Source organism: Columba livia, chromosome 2, assembly GCF_036013475.1.
Source record: "Columba livia isolate bColLiv1 breed racing homer chromosome 2, bColLiv1.pat.W.v2, whole genome shotgun sequence".
NCBI classification, from domain to species: Eukaryota; Metazoa; Chordata; class Aves; order Columbiformes; family Columbidae; genus Columba; species Columba livia.
The window spans coordinates 155,218,930-155,240,363 of NC_088603.1; the positions used below are offsets into that span (position 1 = coordinate 155,218,930).

The following is a 21,434-nucleotide window of genomic DNA, read 5'->3' on the forward strand; positions in this document are numbered from 1 at the left end:
GACAGGGCGGGTCTGGCAGGAGCCGGGACACCGCGGGGGTCGCTCCACCCGCCGCAGCTCGGCCCTCAGAGCGCTCCCGCAGGCCCAACGCCTGCAGACCCGCCGGCACCGACGGGGCGTTAGACTGTCGGGGAGCCTGCGAGCTCCCAAAGGGAAACAGAAAAGGGTCCGCTATGGGTTCTAACGGGAGAACCCGCTCCCCGCGCTCTCCAAGCCGCTCGGGCCCGGCCCGCCCCGCGCAGCGTTACCACAGCGCCGCGCGCGCCCGCTCCCGCAGCGGCGGCGGGGCGAGAGGAAAGGACAGCTCCAACCACCAATCAGAACCTGCGGCTGGCCCTTGACTGACAAGGCAAACTACCCAATGGAAGTCGTCGCTTGAGTAGGCGGGGCGGCAGTGCAGGGCGCTCGAAAATCACCGCCCATTGGGAGGAGCCGGGGAGGGGGACACAGCCCGGGGCGGGGCTTGGTGGGAACGGGGCGGGGCTTATGGGCGGAGAGGGGCGTGGCCTCAGCAGGGGTATTTAAACCTGGCGCGGAGCGGCTCGCCCGTTCAGTCAGCGCAAGCACCGCGCGGCGGGTGGGTGTCTGGTGCGTGGCGGCCGCCTGGCGTGATCCCGTTTTTGTTACGCGCGGGTGTCGGGTGGGCCCGTCCCGCCGGGGGCAGCGGCTTCTTTCCGCCCTGTGCGCCTCCGCAGAGGGATTTCTCCGCGTCCCTTGTCCGCTGGGCGGGGGCGCGTCCCCCGGGGCTCGCTCCCCTTCCCTCCCCGCTCCCGGCCGGGGGTTCGCGGCGCTTCCCTCTGGATGCGTCCCCGCAGCCTCGGGCGGGAGGCGGCCAGAGGGAAGCGCTGCCTCCGAGGATTTACCGCCGTCTGGGACTCGAGCCCGCAACACCTCCTCCCCCTTCCCCACGGGGGTACCCGGCGCCCCGTCTCCGCTGCCGCTCGGGGCCGTCACCATGGACGAGAAGTACCTGCCCGAGCTGATGGCGGAGAAGGACTCGCTGGACCCGTCCTTCACCCACGCCCTGCGGCTGGTCAACCAAGGTGAGCCCGGCGGGGGCGGAGCGGTGCCGTCTCGTCCCGCCGCGGGGACGAGCGGCGGTGCCGAGCCGGACGGTGGGAGATGCTCTGTCAGGGGGTTTACTCTTCGCTTTGCACCGCTCGGTGCTTTGTTTTTTTGTTCTGTGTTCAGGCTGGTGGTGTTTACCGCCTCCTTCCCCTTGCTGGGCTGCGGGCAGGAGTAGGGGGTTCTGCCCGGAGCGCAGCGGGAGCAGCGCGGCCGCTGCCCGGGGGAGGCTCCGCCAACGGCCCCGGGGCTGCCCGGGCTGCTCCTCGGCGGGCGGAGCATCTCCCCGAACAGCAGCGAACGCTGGGTTGCCTGCCCCAATTTCTACTCTTTCATAGGTGTTTTTTTAATAATAGGGAAGATACGGTCGCTCACCTAGTTATAAATTATTCTGAGTTGAATTGTTGCGTGGAACAGCTTGGGTCTCCTGTGCTCTGCTTGGGCTCCAAGTCGGTTAAATCCCCCAAAGGTTTTCCTTTTTCATCCTGCTAATGGGTTTCTGAACAATGAACAGCTTATTGTTTATATACGTGTGAGCTTTTTTGAAAAGGAGCCCACAACCTCTGTCCTTTTCTAGGGACTTTTGGCTTTTTAACTCTAATATTAAAGAACCAACAGTGCCTTTCAGTGTATCTTTTAAAAACACAAGCATATTTTCTTTTGCAGTTATATAACTCCAGATGATAAGTGATTCCTACCCCTTCTGCATCTGACATATCAGATATGCTTAAAAGTGCTGGGTCTTTGTTTCAATGATACTGTATTGAATAAAGAGTAATTATGTGTCATTTACCATATGACTTACTGTAAATTTGGGAATATTGTACAATTGGCACGTGACTTTCAAGTCCAGCTCTAGAGAGACAAACACTTGATACAGTGCTTGGGATGGCCAAGTAAAATAAGTTACCAGCTGATCTTCTAATATAACTTAATGACAGCTGAAATGATTTTGGCCATGCAAGTGTACTGTAATTTCTATTACAGGTATAGGTCTAAGTCAATGTGGCTTCTTTTAAATGCCTTGTTGTAGTTTTTGAGGTGTAATGGACTTCAAATGCTCACCACTAAATCAGAAGGAGAAATAACTATTGTATTGAAATATTCTAGAGTTAGGGGCAGCTGTAACAGTGTCAGTGGTGGAAAGCATGTGCCATGTGAATGTCCTTGGTTGATATTTTGCATTTTTTTGTAGTTTTGTAAAAAAAAAAGCCTAATGTTGATAGTGAGGAAAAGGAGAATTATGTTAATAAATATTGTTTGTGGTAAATAAACCTGTTAAAATTTAGCTTGATGGCTGAGAATTTAAGGCTGCAAATTAGTGAAGTTCCTCTCAGAGAAGGAAGAATCTTTTTTGCAAATGTAAATTATTTTATAAAGTTGCAGAAGTATGTGACTTGGTATATTACAACCAGCGTTTATGGAGGTAGGAATGACTGTATGGCTGTTGTCAAAATTGTGACGTTTTGGGACTATGATAGTTTGAGTTTCTCATTGAAATGAGAAACCAGAGAACAGACGAACTTCTGCCTACTTGTATCATGTAATGCTTGGTATTTGCATGCATACTTTCAGCTCAAAAAATAAATTACACTGTCACTGAAAAAATCAATGCAGTACATGTGGATCCAAAGTATTCTAGTATGTCTCTAGACTTTTATCACTTACTTTGATAATGAAGTCTTGTATTACATCTGAAATATTGCACGTTAGATGGGTAAAAAAAAAAGGTTAAATGGTGACTCTCAACTGGCTAACTGTAGTTTAAATGCAAATTTGTATAAATTTATAAATATCTGAAAAATAGATATTTTGGGCAGTTCGTCACCAAATAACCAGATAAGGTGAAGTGGCTGTATAATACAAGTGGGAAGTGTAAGAGGGTGTTTCAGGAACCCATAGTGTTTTGACGCTGACTTTCAGTGATTAGTTCTTTCTTAATTGTAACAATTCTGTGCAGTTAAATGAAGGCAAATATTAATGGAAATGTATATGTAATAATTCTGGCTTGTACTTCATATGTTCAGTCCACATAATTCTGGCTTGTACTTCATATGTTCAGTCCACTGAGTCCTTTCTGTGATAGTTCAGTGAACAGGTAAACGAAATGATTTGTCCAAATTGTTTAAACTGGGTTTGCTTAACTTTTCAATTTAAAACAAAGTATGTGTCTCAGTTTGGCTTCTTCCAGGTATGTGCGAGAATAACTTAGAGAAGGTTTTAAGTGCTTAAAATGACCAGTTGGATTATGTAATGGCATTTTGATGTCTTAATTGTGTGACGTTTACTTGAACAGAAATACTGTAGATCAACCAACTTTCTTTAGAAGCACAAGACTGATTTGTAAGAATTGTATGGTTGATTTAGTAAATTCTTCCAAGATGCTGAAGGAATTGAAGTGTCTGTACTGCTTAGACAGAACAGCCAGATCTCTAACAAATATCTAACCATGTTGAAATTTGGTTTATAGGGAAAAGTCTTGTCTAGACTTTCAAAATCTGTTAATTATAGTTCTAAAATGGAAGTGGACACATTTGCATATTATGCTTATAATTACAAATTGGGTACACACAAATTACATAATTTTAAATGATACAGGGAAAAAGTGGAGCTTGACATGGTTTTTGGGTTCCAGGGTAGCCTTTCAGCTGAAAAAGAATAATCTGCAGAGAATTAAGATGCTGCCAGAACACTTTCCTGGGTGCTATTAATCTGTGTTTCAGAATTAGGAGATGACAGCATCTCCTCTTGCCCTAATAAAACCTTATTTTAAGTATTTTAATATGAAAGATCACTGTCCTTCATTGTTCCTGCATAGTACATGGAAGTGCTGATTTTTCTTGTTGAAAACTCTGCTCAAGTAGTTGATGGCTTTTCTCTTTGGGACACAAATAAATTTGCTTAAATTTTGCTTTAAACAGTCATTGAAACATTCAGCTGCTGCTTAAATGTTAGAACAGTAGGAATCTTATGCAGCGGACTAGACTATATCCTAATTAAGATGATTTACTTGTGTACTTGAGCACTAAGCCTTCCTGAAATAGGGATATTTTTATTTGTAAACCTTTAAACATGTTACAGATTGAAAGTAGATTTATTTTACACGTGTAGTAAGGTGACCATGCTACCAGGAGCAATTTGCAGCTCGTACCAGACAATGGGAATTGGAACATTATGTCCAATTATTATCTTGCAATAAGTTCTGTAATTGAAGAACTGTGGGGAAGATGTTCTGTGAAGAAGTAAGAGTCAAGTACATATCTATTTGTATTGTTCCTATTTACAACTCCCAGGTGCTCATCTTTATGCAAAATCAGAAAAATATTTCATCCAAAAGATATTATGTGAAAGTGATGATTGTTCTGAAATCAGGGTAGCTCTTTGTGTTCATTGTTGCAAGGAACTGAGCAGCTTTACTTTTCAGCCTTTGGGAGCTTTATTTTGAAGGCTGACTTTGCCCTTGGGGTTGTATGTAAATACTGATAAATGTGCATGTTGATCATTGTAACTTCACAAGTGGTGCTGGAAAAAAAACCAGACAACTGGAAGATCCGTAAGAGAAGAGTTACTTTATTTTTGTCTTTTACATGTCTGTGTAGTATTATGACATATTTTGGAAATGTTAGGTGAAGTATGTGAAATTGCAGATGGAAGAAGCTAACTGTAAATAAAACATGTTGATGCCAGACATGTGTTGTAATAGGGGAGACGTTAAAACGGATGCCTGGCACATGTTTTATTTGTGTAATGGTAAATGTGTAGGTGGAGAGGATCCTGTAACCCAAATTAGGGCAGCTGCAATGGTTATGAGTCCTGGTGCACTGCTGGAGGGAGCTTGTACTTCTCTGTGGGCTGTACCTCTGGAATTCTTCCTTACCAGCCCATTTGAGTGACTTGAGTTAATGTCTTAAATTGGTGAGGCTTCCTTTAAATTGTCAGCAAGAGGATGTAGAGGAATAACAACCCTTCCTATCAGTAGATGGCTGTATGTACCAGCTGTATATGGAATTACTGAGCCGCATGACTAGTAGTGATCAGGAGAGGCAGCTGCTTGTGTGAGGTTTTGTGGAGTTCAGTAATCAAACAGATCAGTATCTCCCTAAATATCAGGGAGACTGGAGGATGAGGAAAAGTGCACTGACTTTCTGCATTGGGAAGGGCATTAACTGATGTCTTTAGCAGGTAAATGATAGCTTTGTACGACTACTTGAAGTAGGAACTTGTCAATTAAGGTTCCATAGATGTCTCTGATTTTGAATAAATCTGTCTTGGTATGCAAGGGTGTCTGGATGCCTAGCAAATATTTTCTTTAATTTTCACAAATAGAAGTATATTTCACAATTCTGAAAGATGTACTTTCAGTCAAGTATGTAGTGAAGTGACATATCTTGTAATATAAATTGGTTTGCTACTGAATCATCCACTTTCCTCTGAGAACAGATGTTTCATGGCATTGGAACAGACGTGTGGTGCTGCTCGTTCCTGATCCATAATGATGTTAAATGTACATCATTGCTGTGTAACCTCAAACTCGCCTTCATTTCTCATTGTATTCTCAACCCTATGAGCAACACTTGTTTCAACTGTCTTGTTCTTAGATGCTGGCAAAACACTTTATAAAGTTCATAGGTGTTTTGTAAAGCAAATAGAGCTGAAGGAAGCTGGCTGGGTTTTAAGATTACTTGGAGCATCCTATTAATTTGAATAAAATGGTATGTTTTGTGAAGTGCCATGGAGACAAAGTTTGTTTTTTTCAGACTGCAGAACACTAAGTCAGGGGTGCTGAACTAATTTTCACTGAGGACCACGTCAGCCTTGCAGTTGCCTTCAAAGGGCCAAATGTAATTTTAGGACTGTACAGATGTAACTAATCCTACATTTATACAGTCCTAAAATTGCATTTGGCCCTTTGAAGGCAACCATGAGGCTGATGTGGCACCTGGTGAAAACGAGTTTGATAACCTTGCTGAAGGCTAACTAGAAAGAAGAAACTCTTCTAGTAATCAGACTTCAACAGGCTGTGAAAATGTGCAGGTGGAATTGGTTATTTGACAGGCTCAGTGCAATGAGAAATTCAAGTGACAGTAATAGGAATGGATATGGTGTGATGGTAGCACCATAAAACCAGGGAAGAAGGCTGGCTTTGGTTTTATTTCTATTAAAGCAGCAGGAAAAGTAATAAGATTTGGAGTGGAGAAGAGATACTTTGGAGATTGTCCCTCCTGTCTCAGCTTTTTGTTCAGTAACACTTCAGAATTTCACATTTTTGTAATGGTTGCCTCTTTGCTTTTACTGCAGTGAAACTGTATTGTGAAAATCACAGGGCTTATTCACAATTAGATTCCAGTCTTGGTGTCTGAGAAGGCTGGGGAAGTGATTTATCAGGTATTCCAGTCATGTTCAGAGGGCTGCTGTGAAATGTGGCTGCAGATAATCATACACACTTCACCCTGGGTGCGTCAGGCCTGGACTGTGACTCCGGCCCTGGGTGATCACGCTTAGTCTGAGCCTGACTTCTAATTCACTTGCACACTCACTTTGGCAGTCAATGAGAGAGATCGAATTTAAAGGTTTCAAATTTAAACTGACATGGTTTGTCACTTCCAATCCTTTTCGACACCAGCCATGCAAATTAAAACTGTAACCTTCTGAGTGCTTATTTACTGGAGAAATCAGAAGGAAGGTCACAATGCTGAGTGGCTGCTCTTCTGGCCTGTGGCTTGTTTGACTTACAGATTTTAAATATATGCAAGTTATGTGAACTTTCTGCCCTCTGAGTTTCCCCCCACACCCCAACTTCAAGTACAGTTAAGAAACAAAAGAGTTTAGGATGTGCTTTGATTTGAAAGTAGTGGGTATCAAAGTTCAGAATTCAGTGGCCTCTGTAAAGTATTCAGTGTGGTACTGCATGACTTTTTAATTAGTATTTAGCAGTTTCAGTAAAAAGCATGTTTAAATGGATTAGCTGGTAACTGACACACCTAATAGTTTATGGTGAATTAACTGCCTCTTCTTAGCTGAGCTCTGCAGGAATCTTGCAAGCTTGATGTTTACATTATAAATACTGTTTTTCAAATAGAATATTAGAAAGGATGGGATGTTTGTACTGGGCAAGTGTCTTGATGAAGTGGGGTTATCTGACCTGGGAAAGGAAAATCTCACCTGTGCAATGGGAGCTATGTGGTAGGGGTGACAGTAATTCTGGGAATTACTTTAAGGCCAAATATTGCTAGCTGAGTGTGACTTCCAAGTACAACACTAGCTAGAAAATTAATATCTTTATAGCCTTAAGGTAAAGCCATGAGGACATATGGGCTAGGGAATTTCATTTTCTTGTGACATTCCAGGTAAAGATGTCCATGTGTCTTAATATTTGAGAAGATCATGGAAAATAAAAGACAGGGCTTTGCAAGCTTGAGGAGGTCTGCAGGCCTTTTGCTGGTCTGATTGGTTTGTAAAAGTGATTGTTGGCCTGTGGTTTGAGTGCGCTGCTACTTTCATAGACAAATAAAGGTGCTAAGAGATGCTTTAAACAAGTGATCAAGTGTCTGGCCAAAAAAGTGCAAGTGAAAAAATGAAGTGCGGTGCTTTAATAATGGACTATTAACTCTTATATATAAGAACTGGTAGATTTTTTGATTTCTTGACATCTTTGAATCTTTGATTCAATTTGGGATGCATTTCTGGATATGATTTTGACTAAATTCTTAGGCTTTTTACTGAACTGTCAGTAACTTAGTATATACAGTTATGTAAGCTGCCTATTCATGGCAAGGGGGAAATTAAAGAGTAGTAACTGGAGAGGTGGGATGAAGAAACATTTTGAGCTGTGGTTTTAGTGTCTCAACAGCTGAGCAGTGTGTGTATTATTCTTCGTGCATTTATCCTATCTTAAAATATTCCTTTGCTTGCATTCAGCTTTGTCATATTTATCACTTATTGTTCTTTTGTTTTGTTGTTGTTTTTCATCCATTCACCTTATTGTCGAGGTAAAATGAGTCAGTAACTGGAAAGTTAAATGGATTTCTGTCCAATTCTCCATTTCCAGTTTCTGTTTTGCTGGCTGCCTTCCATTTCTTATTTTGATGTGTTTATCAGGCTTTTGGCTTCAGCCAGCAGCTCAACAGGAACAAAGTTGCAAGGCAGCAAACAAATGTCAGTTTAATGCTTGCAGTTGGTAAATCTTTCACTTTTTTTGGCCGATATAGGTGTTTTTTTAATAGGCCTTTATTTTCTAGGAATAATTTCTTGACAAAATAATAGGAAACCTAAAAGATTAGAAATCATTTCAGTAAACCTATTGTTCTTGCACTTAATCCAAAATAAAATTTGTTTTCCACTTCTGCTGTGCTGAACTTGGTATAATGTAGAGACAGTGAAAATCTGAAGTTGCAAATCCTGTGAGGATTTGCTGATTTTCTTCAACTTTATTAAGCTGTTTGGGTTGTACAAAAGGCATAATCAGTAGGGGAAGATGCCTTTTTTGTAGACAAAATCCAGGACAAAGTGAGAATTGCTGCTGTAGCTCTGATACGGAATGCTGCTGTTTTTACTGAATGCTTGGAGGGTAAATGTATCTGTAGTTTTACTGCCTCTCATCCAGTGACAGTATTCTGGTAAGCAGATGTGTTTGAAAGCAAGAACTTTTAGGTGTTCAGTCAGTTTTTCTTCCTGTTTTGGGGATAATAATGATGTTTTAAAAAGATCTGAAATGAGGGTTGCTTTTAATGCAGTTGTTCTTCCTTTCATGTCTCCTTTTCTGTTAACTGATAATGGACAAAAGTTTTGTTACTGGTTGCTTTTGATCTGTGTCCTAATTTACTCGGGTGATGGTGAAGCACCAATCCTGATGTCTCTGCTCAACAGCCCAATTTCTGCCCCCCAAGCTCTTCAACCCTCAGACAGGTACTGAGGATCTGTATTGTTTTTTCATGTTGTCTTTCTCCTCCTACCAAGCAGAAATGGTGTGCTCCCTCCTATGCAGATCTGAGTGATAAAACAGTATGGGGTAAACCAATGAAGTAAAATCACCCTTTTCTCTTTTGCCTACCTTCAAAGTAATGTTAAATGATAGATTTCACTTCTGCAAGAGTAAAAGTGCCAAAGTCCATCATATGTTTGGTTCTTTCATGGCTTTTTGTTATTCTTGACTACACCCTGTACCTCTTCCTGAGTTTGAAACAGATTTTTCTATTCTAGACTTGCTGTTACACACTTGGAGTTTTCTGAGTTCATGGAGGTTTAGAAACCTGGAATAGTTTTCCACTTTACTAATTATCTGACTGTTTTGTGACCACTTCCAGCCTGCTTTTTTGTTTTATTTTTTAGGATCAAGAAGTCCTAAATTCAAGGAAGGGGAGTATATCACAGCTGAGTTTTGCTTCACTTACAGGGCTTCCCTGAAACTTTTGTCTGTGAAGTAGCTTCTCAAAGTGGAGCAGTTTCTTACTAATGATTTAACTCAGTTTCTCAATTTAAACCCATGTGTGCGTGAAGCTGATCTGCTTCACAGCAGATCGCAGTGACACCTTTAGATGCAGTTGATACTTAGTGCTTTTTTGGAGATCCTAATGATGTCCTAGACTGAGCCTGCAAGGTGAGAAGTGGCACCTTGGTACTGGATCTTAAGAATGGAAAGAACTCCTGTGGTCTGATTTGTCTTGCGTAACACAAATTGGTCTTAAAGATTCTTTTCACTTATCATATACCCTTGACCTTTTCATTACACTGTGCATCCATGGTCTGGAAAAATGATTAGGCTTTTATTGGCCTACCGTTTAAAAGGATACAACAGAAGATTTATCATGGTTTTTAAAGCTTACTGTATCTATTCTTCAGACATATTTTTCTGCAGACATTTGAATTCTTCGCAGAAGCCTGTTAATACCATGTGAAACAAGTGTTTGACATGGCATAATATAAAATGCTTGTGAGGCAATTAATGACCTTCTAAGATTTCTTCCAGCCTTTTTTTCTGTGGATCTTTAGTATCTTGGGCAATTATGAAGTATTATTATGAGCATACTTTGGAAAACTCATTCTGTTCTTTCCAATAGGATACCCATAGAGTGTCTTAAATATACTGATGCTGAAATTTTGAAGATATAACTTACCCAGGGAGATTTTTGGATGCTACCGCTCTGTCAGGAAACTCCATTGTATTAGAGAAATTGTCATCAAGCTTTTAATTTTGTGTGGAGCTTTTGCTGAAGGGCTTGGTAGACCATGTTTTGGAGTTATTTGAAGTACTGGCTGTGTTTTCAGCTGGGGCTTATGGTGCTGTAGCTGCAGGGCTGCTGTGGTGTCCCAGGGAGAGCTGGTGCTCAGTCCATCTGGCCATACTGGGGCTGCTGGAAGGGGGGATCACCCCAAAAAGGAAAGCTGGGAGCCACACTAAAATGCTGGGTGCCATTGCTGTTGGCTTGTCACAATAACTCTTGCAGCCAGACATGTTCTGTCTGCTTCTTAAAACTCAGGTCCTTCCTGAGCGCCAATATGCCATTGACTGAGACTTCAGTGCTTAGAGAATCACTTTATCAGTATTACTTTTCATGTAGCTTCACTATATGAATATAAAAAGTCGATGCTCAAGATGTAAAGGCTTTAATTGGTAACTGGCCTGTGTGAAATCAGTGTTAGTTGTGTTTTTCTGCTTGGCCATCTCATCGGTATTTGTCTTTACTGGTCAGACCTTGATCTCAAGCTTGGTCTCAAATACAGACTGAACTCAGTGGCTGTGATGGAACTGCCTTATCTTTGGACACAGGGTTTCCAAATACAATGGAGATGTGGGTGGGAGCTGAAATAGCTTTGGCCTGTTCTCTTGATGTGTGCTTTAACTAATAAGACTGCTGTCCATCAGTTCAATTTGATAAGTGTCGAATGTGGTTTTAAAAGAAACACTTTGTCAGACTTTTAAACTTCTTAGGATATGATGCTATTATCAGCTGATTAAATGGAGAGTGCAAGGAAACTGCCATAATATCATTTATAAATAATTTGTTAATAGATGCACTTAGTGTTCCAAACAAGGACTGTTATTTCAGGCTATTTGTAAGTTCTTTAAGTAATATTTCACATAGTTCAATCTAAGGTTAATTAAAAATGCTGACGTATGTTTTATCACATAAGTGGCAAGTAGCTAGCTGCAAAATGAGGACTATTAAGAACTCTAGACAAAATATCATTTCCAAATTAATGCCCTTGATAGAAGAAAATTGATGTTATTTGCTTTCTTAACCAGTAGATCATAATTTCTTTAGACTTCAGTGGTATGCTGTGCATTATGCTAACATAAGGTATTTTCTGCTTCACAGTAGCTTGTAGTCCCAGGGCACTGATCTCTTTTGTCAAGGTGGTCAAACCAGTGACCAGAGCCTTCAGTGCCTGGTTGTCAGGGCTAGAAGGCTGTGTTATCGTGGTTTGCATGAAGATGATGCTGAAAGGTGAGATGCTTTAGGCGCTAAATGAAGTACTTGGCTTGCTGGGCAACCTTCTGCTTGTGTTTTTTTTCTTTTTTGCTGGGGAAAACAGTGAAATGGATAGAAAAAAGAGTAGTTTTTTTCCCCACTTGGATGAAGTGGGATGTAAAACTATAGGTTTCATTCTGCACAGTCTTTTCAAGATCCTTTGTTTAACTTGATGCTGTTGTATTGGAGTAATACCTGGCTGAAGTATCAACCTGTAGCTTGTAGTGAGTAAATTTTTCAGGGTAACTATTTATTGTTTGTAAAACTGCACATGGTGCTAATGATGTATGTATGTCTCATCAGCATTGGTAGGAGGTATTTTTGGGCACCTTGTTTGGAACGTTTTTGTGCTGTTATCAAAGCAGAGGTTTGAAGCTTTTCTGCAGAGTCATCTGGAAAGAGCTGGTATACAGAATTCAGAAAGCAAGCAAGCAGAGTCCATTTATTCACATTTGGCACCTTAAAACATGGCTGTGCATATTTGTCAGTAATGGATTTCAAGCTGTGTTGTAATGAAACAAATGTTAGAACATTATTTTTCTCTTCATTTTATTGATGACTACTTAGCTATTTGAGCTGTATCAATTATAGTCAATCAGCTTTTGGTAATAACCCCTTTTCCCTCTTCACCTTATGGTACTTCATCCTCAAGACAGCTGTCCTGACATGGGAGAAAATTTTACATGTAACCAATTGAAATACTAATAGAATAGTAAATGCAATTTCAAGCTACGCCACAAAATGAAGAAATAAGAGCAGATGGCCCCTTCAGAAAAATAGATTAAAGAGAATAGATGCTTCTGGACAGCTATGTAGTTAATCCCTCGCTTCTTGTTGAGTAGTACAGCCAATAGAGTTGCTATGCAAGGGTAAAGTAAAAGCTGTAAGAATTAATGAAAAATGCCTTTCCTCATTCTGTGTTCTTTCTGGTAATTTAGTGTTATGTTCATAATTTGAAGATACAGCTATTGTAAATTGGCATAGTAACCTGCTAAATTAGTTGTGTTACTTCAGAAAGGGATACTACAAAAAAGAGCGATCCTGGAAATGTCCAGTGAGGATTAATTGTAGCATTTCTGTTATTTTCTTGCTGTGTGACACACTGAGTCTTTAAACCCTCATGTAAAATTGGGTAGAGGTATTTGTGCCTATATGTCTTCTGATGGCTTGAGGAAGAGTTTAACTTCTCTTCTTAAATGTTCTTTCTGGGTTTATTATTAGTGAATAGTCAGATTGTGTTCAGTGAAGCATCTTTATTTCTTGGGTTTATGCAAAGCAGCACATTCCAGCATTTCAGGTGGCTATTCTACTTGTAACTAGGCAAGTCATTCCTGCACTTGCTCTAAAATCAGTGAATGAGGAGCAGGGGAGTGAGATTTGAAATTAATATGCATGTGAAGCCTTTAGGAAGGCTTATTCATGGGACTATGAGCACCCAGTATGACTGTTTTGGTGTCTCTTTCTTCCCAAATGTACTTTTATGCTTTGTTTCTCTGATAGCAAGGAGTAATAGAACAATCTGCCATATTAAGTGCTTATTGCTGTCTCAGCTATCCTTTGTCCTTTAGGCACCAAGACCCTGAAGTTCTTAAGCAGCTCATCCCCTTGTCCTCTACCACACCTAGAAGGTAACTTGATGCTATACTTTGAGAAAATGGAGCATCAAACTTTTCTCATATAGAAGCAATTTAAACATCAATGAACCAAGAAGTAATGGTGCTTCAGGTTCTTGGAATTTGTGCTGCTTGTTTCTTGGCTGACAGAAGTGATGAAGGAGCAGAAATTTGAATATATGGGATTATGAAGGCAAGTAGGGGACAGGCTTCTGCATTTTCCCAGTGCTACTCATATCTTAATGTGACTGGTTCAGCTTTGGCTTGTATGTAGATGCAGTTCCCTGGCTGTGAATTGTTCCTCTGTACTTCAAGGTATCAGCTGCTTTATGCATTTGACACTTTGAGAAGTTGATTATTTTATGTAAAATATATGGAGATGTATCAAAATCTGCTATTTAAACTATTAATTATAGCATTTGCTACCACAAGAAAATTCATAATGGACAGAGTCATCACTGGGGAAAAAGTTGTAGTGTCTAGTGAAAGGCGGGATTTTGAAATTAGCTGGATGAAAACTATTAACATCTATAAAATTCATCACTTAAGTACACAAGAAATGTGGCTTCGGAAACTGCGGTAGAACCAATGCATCACATTTTCCACTTCCACGTGAGCACTTGACTTTGAACTGTCTTTGAAAGAAATCTGTAAGACTACAGAATTTACAGTATCTTGGCTGCTGATTGGTGGCATGGAACATCATGCAGATATTCTGCTTCTTACAGCTATAACTTAACCATGTCTATTGGGAAGAAATTTGGCCTTGGGTTTTTAAAAATACTTTTTACTGAAGATGCCTTTTTATAAAGAAATTTACTAACCTGAAATATGACTTACTCAGAAGGAACTGTTTAGTTCTACGTAAGCTGAACACAAAGACACTTTCTTTAGAAAAAATTTCTTATAGCACATAGAGCCATACTGTAAATGCTACTAAAACTGTAGTGTATTTTGTTTACAAGTTGTTTCAGTGAAGGGTTACTGACATATCAGTTATTGGAGAGATTTATGCAGGTATAAATTATGAAGGTCTGTTTAATTTTTTCTTAAATCTGGAAAATTGGGTAGTGTTCTGTGAAGTGAGTGCTAGAAATGCAAGTTAAAGAAAAACTTTCTGACAGATGCTGTAAGAGTTGGAAGATTACTTTCCTCAGTGAAGGTGCTACATGGATAACACATGGTCCTCCAGAGAACAGGCTTATTGCAGACTTGGATCTCACTTTCCTGGAGAAACTGGTCTGTTGGCAGAGAAGCTGGTTCCTTCCCTTCTGAGTTGCGGTTGGGAAGAGTCCATGAGCTGGAGTTTCAAGGTTTATCACACTTCTAGGGAAGTCTGATCTCGATCTAAAATTCCATGAAATGATTCAACTGTTTTTATGAGAATAAGTTGAGTAGAATAATTTTTGGAAGCAATTGGATGTGGTAGCAATCTGCTTAATGCTGTGTAATATGTATCTTTGTACATGGAAGATGTTTGTGATTCACCTGCTATTGAGCATTTGGAAGAGAGTAATGTTACCCCTCTGCTAGTTAAAAATTGACTTGAATGTGAAGAGTTTTTAACATTTGATTTATATTGACATCAAATTTCCACATGATTTTTTAAGTTGTACTTTCCTATCAGGCAGTTGATGTACAAGCTGCCTTTGTATGTTTTTCTTGCCAAACTGTTACTGTAGCCAAGGACTGTAATGGATGAAAAATAACAAAGTGCTGCCTACAATAATTGTACCAAAAGTAGTGTTTTGCTTCTCTTGTCTGCTGGCAGTGGCAGTAATGGCCTTCTGAAGGATTAGAGTCACAGAATGTCAGGGATTTGAAGGGACCTTGAATGATTATCTAGTCCAAACCCCCAGCTGGAGCAGGAAAACCCAGATGAGGTTACACAGGAAGGTGTCCAGGTGGGTTTTGAATGTCTCCAGAGTAGGAGACTCCACAACCTCCCTGGGCAGCCTGTTCCAGTGCTCTGTTAGCCTCACTGTGAATAAGCTGCTTCTCATATTTAAGTGGAACATCCAGTTTGTACCCATTGCCCCTTCTCCTGTCATTGGTTGTCACTGAGAAGAGCCTGGCTCCATCCTCCTAACACTCACCCTTTACATATTTATCAACATGAATGAGGTCACCCCTCAGTCTCCTCTTCTAAGCTCCAGAGCCCCAGCTCACTCAGCCTTTCCTCACACGGGAGATGCTCCACTCCCTTCAGCATCTTTGTTGCCCTGCGCTGGACTCTCTCCAGCAGTTCCCTGTCCTGCTGGAACTGAGGGGCCACAACTGGACACAATATTCCAGGTGTGGTCTCCCCAGGGCAGAGTAGAGGGGCAGGAGAACCTCTCTGACCTACTGTCCACCCCCTCATCCACCCCAAGTACCATTGGCCTTCCTGGCCACAAGGGCCCAGTGCTGGCTCATGGTCATCCTGCTGTCCCCAGGACCCCCAGGTCCAGGTCCCTTTCCCCTACACTGCTCTCTAATAGGTCGTTCCCCAACTTATACTGGAACCTGGGGTTGTTCTGCCCAGATACAAGACTCTACACTTGCCCTTGTTCTATTTCATTACATTTTTCCCCACCCAGCTCTCCAGCCTGTCCAGGTCTCTGGATGGCAGCACAGCCTCTGGCGTGTCAGCCACTCCTCCCAGCTTGGTGTCATCAGCAAACTTGCTGACAGTGCACTCTGTTCCCTCATCCAAATCATTGATGAATAGATTGAATAATGCTGGCCCCAGTACTGACCCTTGAGGCACTGCACTAGGTACAGAGGTGTGTTAAAGTAATTCTGAGTGGTGCACTAGAATTAGTCCTCTTTTTACATGTACCAGGTAACAGCCATAGGCTTGTTACATACATCTGTGGACCAGAATATACAAATGTTTTAGAATCTTTGGGTTGTTACCTTTTTTTCATAAGTATTCTGAAGACTTCTTCAGTTTCTTGAGCTATATCTTTGTTTTATGGATTGAAGTACAACCCATCCACAGTGCTATGTCCCTTTACATTCATTTGATTTAATGTTCTTTCTGTACAAGTTTACCTTTTCATATGTTACTTACACATGTAGTTTGTGCTTTAATAAACTAATTTGTGGACATGAAATCTCAGGAGTTTTGGAGCAGTTTACATCAAAGGACCAGGAAACTTGTGGTAGAATCATCAAGCTGAGAACAGCAGGTTGAGTGAACACATACACATAGAGGTAACTCCAGCATATACTGTTTTCGATAGCTGATCTTTTACAGGCTCTAAAGCAGTGGGATCACCTTCTTTCCTAGTTCACTTGACCAGTGTAATAAAAAGAATATATAGGTGTTTTCTCAATTTCCTTAGTAAGAATGAGATTACAGTTGTTGGTAATAGTTACATTGGATCCAGTGGGTGTGAGTTTTCAAAGTCCTGACAATGTCCTTTGCCTACTCTGAGTTTCACTGAATCAAATGTAGGATTTGAGAAAAGGAGGTTGAGGGGAGACCTTATCACTGTCTACAACTACCTGAAAGAAGGTTGGAGCACGGAGGGGGTTGGTCTCTTCTGGAGGTGTTTAAATGGCATTTAGATGAGGTTCTTAGGGACATGGTTTAGTGCAGAGTTAGGTTGTGGTTGGACTTGATGATCCTGAGGGTTTCCTCCAACTGAAATGATTCCATTACTTTTATTTAGATGTGTTACAGGTACTTGTGATAGCCTCATCTCTGTTCCATTTCCTAATGCTGTAGAGTATGAACAACTAGTTTTTATCAGACAAATGTATTTTAAACAGGATGGTGTTCTGGGAAAGCATGGCAAGAGATCTGTAAATTTGGAAGAACACATTCCCAGCCATGCAGAGCAGAGTAATGATGGGGCTGTGGAGGGGGAAACGAACTGCTGTGCACCAGATATGTACAAATCCATTTTTCTGGGCTGTTTAAGCATGTCATTCTATGATGTAACATTAATTTCTAACATGCTCTCAGGTAACAAATCATGACTTTCTGGGCTGTTTCATGAGAAACGAATCTTGGGGTGGGCACAGAATTTACTAGAACTAGTATTCTTTTAAATTACCAAAGATGGAACAAATCTTTTCATTAAAAAAAACCCTTTCAAAACTCTTCTGCAAAAACAATAGAAATCAGACAAGTAGCTTGCTAAAACCTGCACCAGTGCTGAGCAGAAAGGAAGGATCACCACCTTTAAAGTTCTGGTGGTTCTGGTGCAGCTCAGGTTGATGGTGGCCTTCACAATCATGTGTTCCTGGCTCATGATCAGCTTGTTAGGACTCCCAGGTCCTTTTCTGTAAAGCTGCTTTCTGCTGTTCGGTTGCCAGTATATTCTGGGCCATGGGGTTATTCCTCCACAGGTACAGGGCTTTGCAATTCCCTTTGAATTAAATGTCATTCCTGTTAGTTTTTTTTCTCCAGCTCTCCAAGGTATTTGAGTGTCATCACAACCCTCTGGTGTTTGAACCACTTCTCCCAGTTTTCTATTACCTATAAGTTTGCTGAAGCTACACGGTGTCCTGGGTGCATCCAGCACAGCATGGCCAGCCAGGCAGGGAGGGGATTGTCCCGCTCTGCTCTGCACTGGTGCGGCCTCATCTGGAGCATTCACTGTGTGCAGGGCTGGGGACACAGGATAAAAAAGATACAAAGCTACTGGAGAGTGTCCAGAAGAGGGACTCAAAGTTGGTGAAGGGTTTGGAGGGGAAGGTGTATGAGAAGTGGCTAAAGTCACTTGGTTTGTTCAGTTTGGAGAAGAGGAGACTAAAGGGAGACCTCATGGGAGCTACAGTTTCTTCACATGGGGGGGAGGAACAGCAGGTGCTGAATTCTTCTCTCTGGAGACCAATGACAGAACCCAAGGGAATGGCAGGAAGATGTGCCAGGGGAGGTTCAGGTTGGACGTTAGGAAAAGGTTCTTCACCCAGAGGGTGCTGGACACTGGAACAAACTCCCCAGGGAGGTGTCACGGCCCCAAGCCTGACAGTGTTCAATAAGAGACTGGAAAATGTCCTCAGACACACGGTGTGAACTGTGGGGTTGTCACATGCAGGGACAGGAGTTGGACTCGATGATCCTTGTGGGTTGCTTTGAGCTTGGGACATTGTATGATCAATCCAGGTCTTTGAAGATGTTGAATGGTATTGACCCTTGGAGTACACCACTGGTGTCTGGTCCTCAGCTGGACTGGTTGTCATGCCAATAATCACAAACCTTCAAGGCAGCAGGTCAGTTTTCAGTCCACTTGGCTGTCTATTTCTTTACCCTGTATCTCATCAGTTTGCATGAGGGTGGTATGGGAGACAGTATCAAAAGCTCTAGTCCAGATGAGATGGACAACATCAGCTGCTTTTGTCTCATCTGTACTTGTATTGATGAAGGTTCTTAGTTTGGTATGATGTGACTTCCCTGTCGTAAATCCATGCAGAGTACTCACAATCAACTTGTCCTTCATATACTTGGAAGGGGTTGTCCAGGGCTGTTTACTGCATCAGTCTTCCAAGGGACCAGAGTGAGTCTTGCCATCCTGTTCTCCAGATCTTCCACCTTGCCCTTGAAGACTGATAGTTGGGTTTGGTTCAGTCACTGAGGATGTTCCCTGATGACCATGACCTTTCAAAAACAGATTGGCCTGTTAGTGACATCAGCCAGCTCCCTCAGCACTTCTGGATGTTTCATGAAATATCTGGTTTGGTAATTATTTCAAGTAAATTGTGACTTATAGGTGTGAATTGTCTTTTATTGGGATTTGCTAATAGGATATGACATATTACTGAATTAGGGTTCACCAGAGTGTAAGGCTGTACCCTGGCCTTCTGTCATTTGGGATGGAGGGTGCTGGCAAAGCTCTAGAGTTGCTAAAAAATGATTTTTTAGAGAAGTAGGGCAAGATGACACTACTGTTTCTTGTTGATGGCTACATAAATCTTGCATAATGCTATGTAAACAGTTGTATACTTAGGTAAGTTATACAAAATGTGGGGTTGGAAGATACCCTATTAAAATGGGTTTTGGTAGTGTAGGTATCTTACAGTATTAAGTGTGGCTTGTTTGAATTTCTCAGCAGATTTTTAGACTGCACTGTCTTTTTCAGTGCACTAAAAGGCTTTAAAAGTGGTGTTCAGTAGTGCTTCAGTATGTCTTCTTTAGAGTTCGATAACTGGATGTGCTATGGCTTGTGTTTCAACTTGGCAATAGTTTAAAATGTGATATATGCATTAAGAGCTGTGGCTTCTATCCATTTTTCAAATGAGAACTGAATTATGCTTTTTCTTGTGAAAGTTGTTAAATGAATTGCAGAAAGTTTATTGGATAGTGCTGTGTATGTAATAAGGGAAGGAGGTTATAGACCCTTCTTGATGACTCACCAGGATGTAGTTGCCAAGCCACTCTCCATGATATCTGAGAAGTCATGACAGGTGAAGTTCTGGGTGACTGGAAAAAGGGAGACATTGTACCCATTTTTAAATAGGGTAGAAAGGAAGACCCTGGGAACTACTGACCTGTCAGCCTCACCTCTGTGCCTGGGAAGATCATGGAACAGATCCTCCTAGAAGCTCTGCTAAGGCACATGGAGGACAGGGAGGTAATTCAAAACAGCCAGCACAGTTTCACCAAAGACAAGTCCTGCCTGACCAGCCTACTGGCCTTCTATGATGGAGTAAATACATCAGTGGATTAAGGAAGGGCTATGGTTGTCATCTGTGTGGACTTTTGTAGAGCCTTTGACATGGTCTCTCACATCTCTCTAAATTGGAGAGGTATGGATTTGATGGGTGGACTGTTTGGAGGAACTGACTGGATGGTTGTACCCAGAAAGTAATGGTCAATGGTACAATGTCTGGATGGACACCAGTAACAAGTGGTGTCCATCAGGGGTCCATACTGGCACCAGTACTGTTTAATATCTTCATCAACAACATGGTGGGATCAAGTGCATCCTCAGCAAGTTTTCAGATTACACCAAGCTGAGTGGTGCAGCTGGCATGCCTGAGGGATGGGTTGCCCTTCAGAGGGATATGGACAAGCTTGACAAGGGGGGCCATGTGAACCTCTTGAGGTTCCACAAGGCCAAGTACAAGGTCCTTTACCTGGGTCAGGGCAACCCCTGGTATCAATACAGGCTGGCAGATGAAGGGATTGAGAGCAGCCCTGCAGAGAAGGACTTGGGGGTACTGGTGGATGAAAGATTAGACATGAGCTGACAAAGTGTGCTTGCAGTCCAGAAAGCCAATTGGATCTTGGACTGCATCAAAAGGAGTGTGGCCAGCAGGTCAAGGGAGGTGATTCTGCCCCTCTCCTCCACTCTGGTGAAACCCCAATTGGAGTCCTGTGTCCAGCTCTGGAGCCCTCAGTGCAGGAAAGACATGGACCTGTTGGAGAGGGGCCAGAGGAGGCCATTAAATGATCAGAGGGCTGGAACAACTCTGCTGTGAGGATGGGCTGAGAGAGTTGGGGTTCTTTAGTGTTGCGAAAAGAAGGCTCTAGGGAGACCTTATTGTGGCCTTTCAGTAGTTAAAAGGGGCCTATAAGACACATGGTGACAGGCTCTGTTATGACAGGACAAGGGGTGATGGTTTTAAGCTGAAGGAGGAGAGATTCAGGCTAGATGTGAGGAACAAATTTTTTACAATGAGGGTGGCAATACTCTGGCCCAGGTTGCCCAGGGAGGTGATAGATGCCCCATCTCTGAAGACATCCCAGGCCAGGCTGGACGGGGCTCTGAGCAACCTGATCTGGTGAAGATGTCCCTGCTCATGGCAGGGGTTGGACTGGATGAGCTTTGAAGGTCCCTTCCAAACCAAACTACTCTATGATTCTAAGATGACAAGTTAAATCTTGTATAAGGGCTACCTGCTTGTGTTTGTACATATAAATGAAAGATGAAACACCTTTTGTAAGGGTTCTTGTTACAAAATATGAACTTCATTTTGACTAAGCCCATATCTCAGGTGGTATAAGATGATCTGTGTTGGATCCTTCTCTGAAATAATGTTATGGATTTACATTTAAAATCTGAGCCCAAAGTAGCTTTATATCCATACTGCCAAATGTCGTGTTTGGATGTGCTGCTTTCTGAGGGAACTACTTTACTTGATACCAACTCCTTCCCTTTGTTCCTACCATACCATGTAAATAGCTTTGAGGGCTTCCAGAGCTTTGCTTTTAGGTCCCATTTTGGACACCTTGTTATAGGAAGAATTATAGGTTGCCTGAAGGGTTCAGAAACCTCTGAAGGTCCAGTCTCCTGCCAATGCTTTTCCCAATTTTTAGGCAGTAATGTTTGGTGTTTCTGACACAGGGAGG

The 21,434-nt window shown here is 42.0% G+C and overlaps 1 protein-coding gene across 4 annotated transcripts in view; it reads left to right on the forward strand.

Moving 5' to 3' along the window:
* Positions 1-304: 304 nt before the first annotated feature.
* Positions 305-21,434, forward strand: part of KHDRBS3 (KH RNA binding domain containing, signal transduction associated 3) — a 95,943-nt gene continuing 74,813 nt past the window's right edge. For 2 of the 4 annotated variants that reach the window (XM_065054465.1, XM_021298850.2), the window contains exon 1: positions 559-1,043. In XM_065054465.1, coding sequence (XP_064910537.1) covers positions 956-1,043 — 88 coding nt within the window. In that variant the 5' untranslated portion in view covers positions 559-955. Of the gene's footprint in view, positions 1,044-21,434 lie in introns of all 4 variants that reach the window. The other 2 variants (XM_021298849.2, XM_005510809.4) reach the window with 2 other exon arrangements.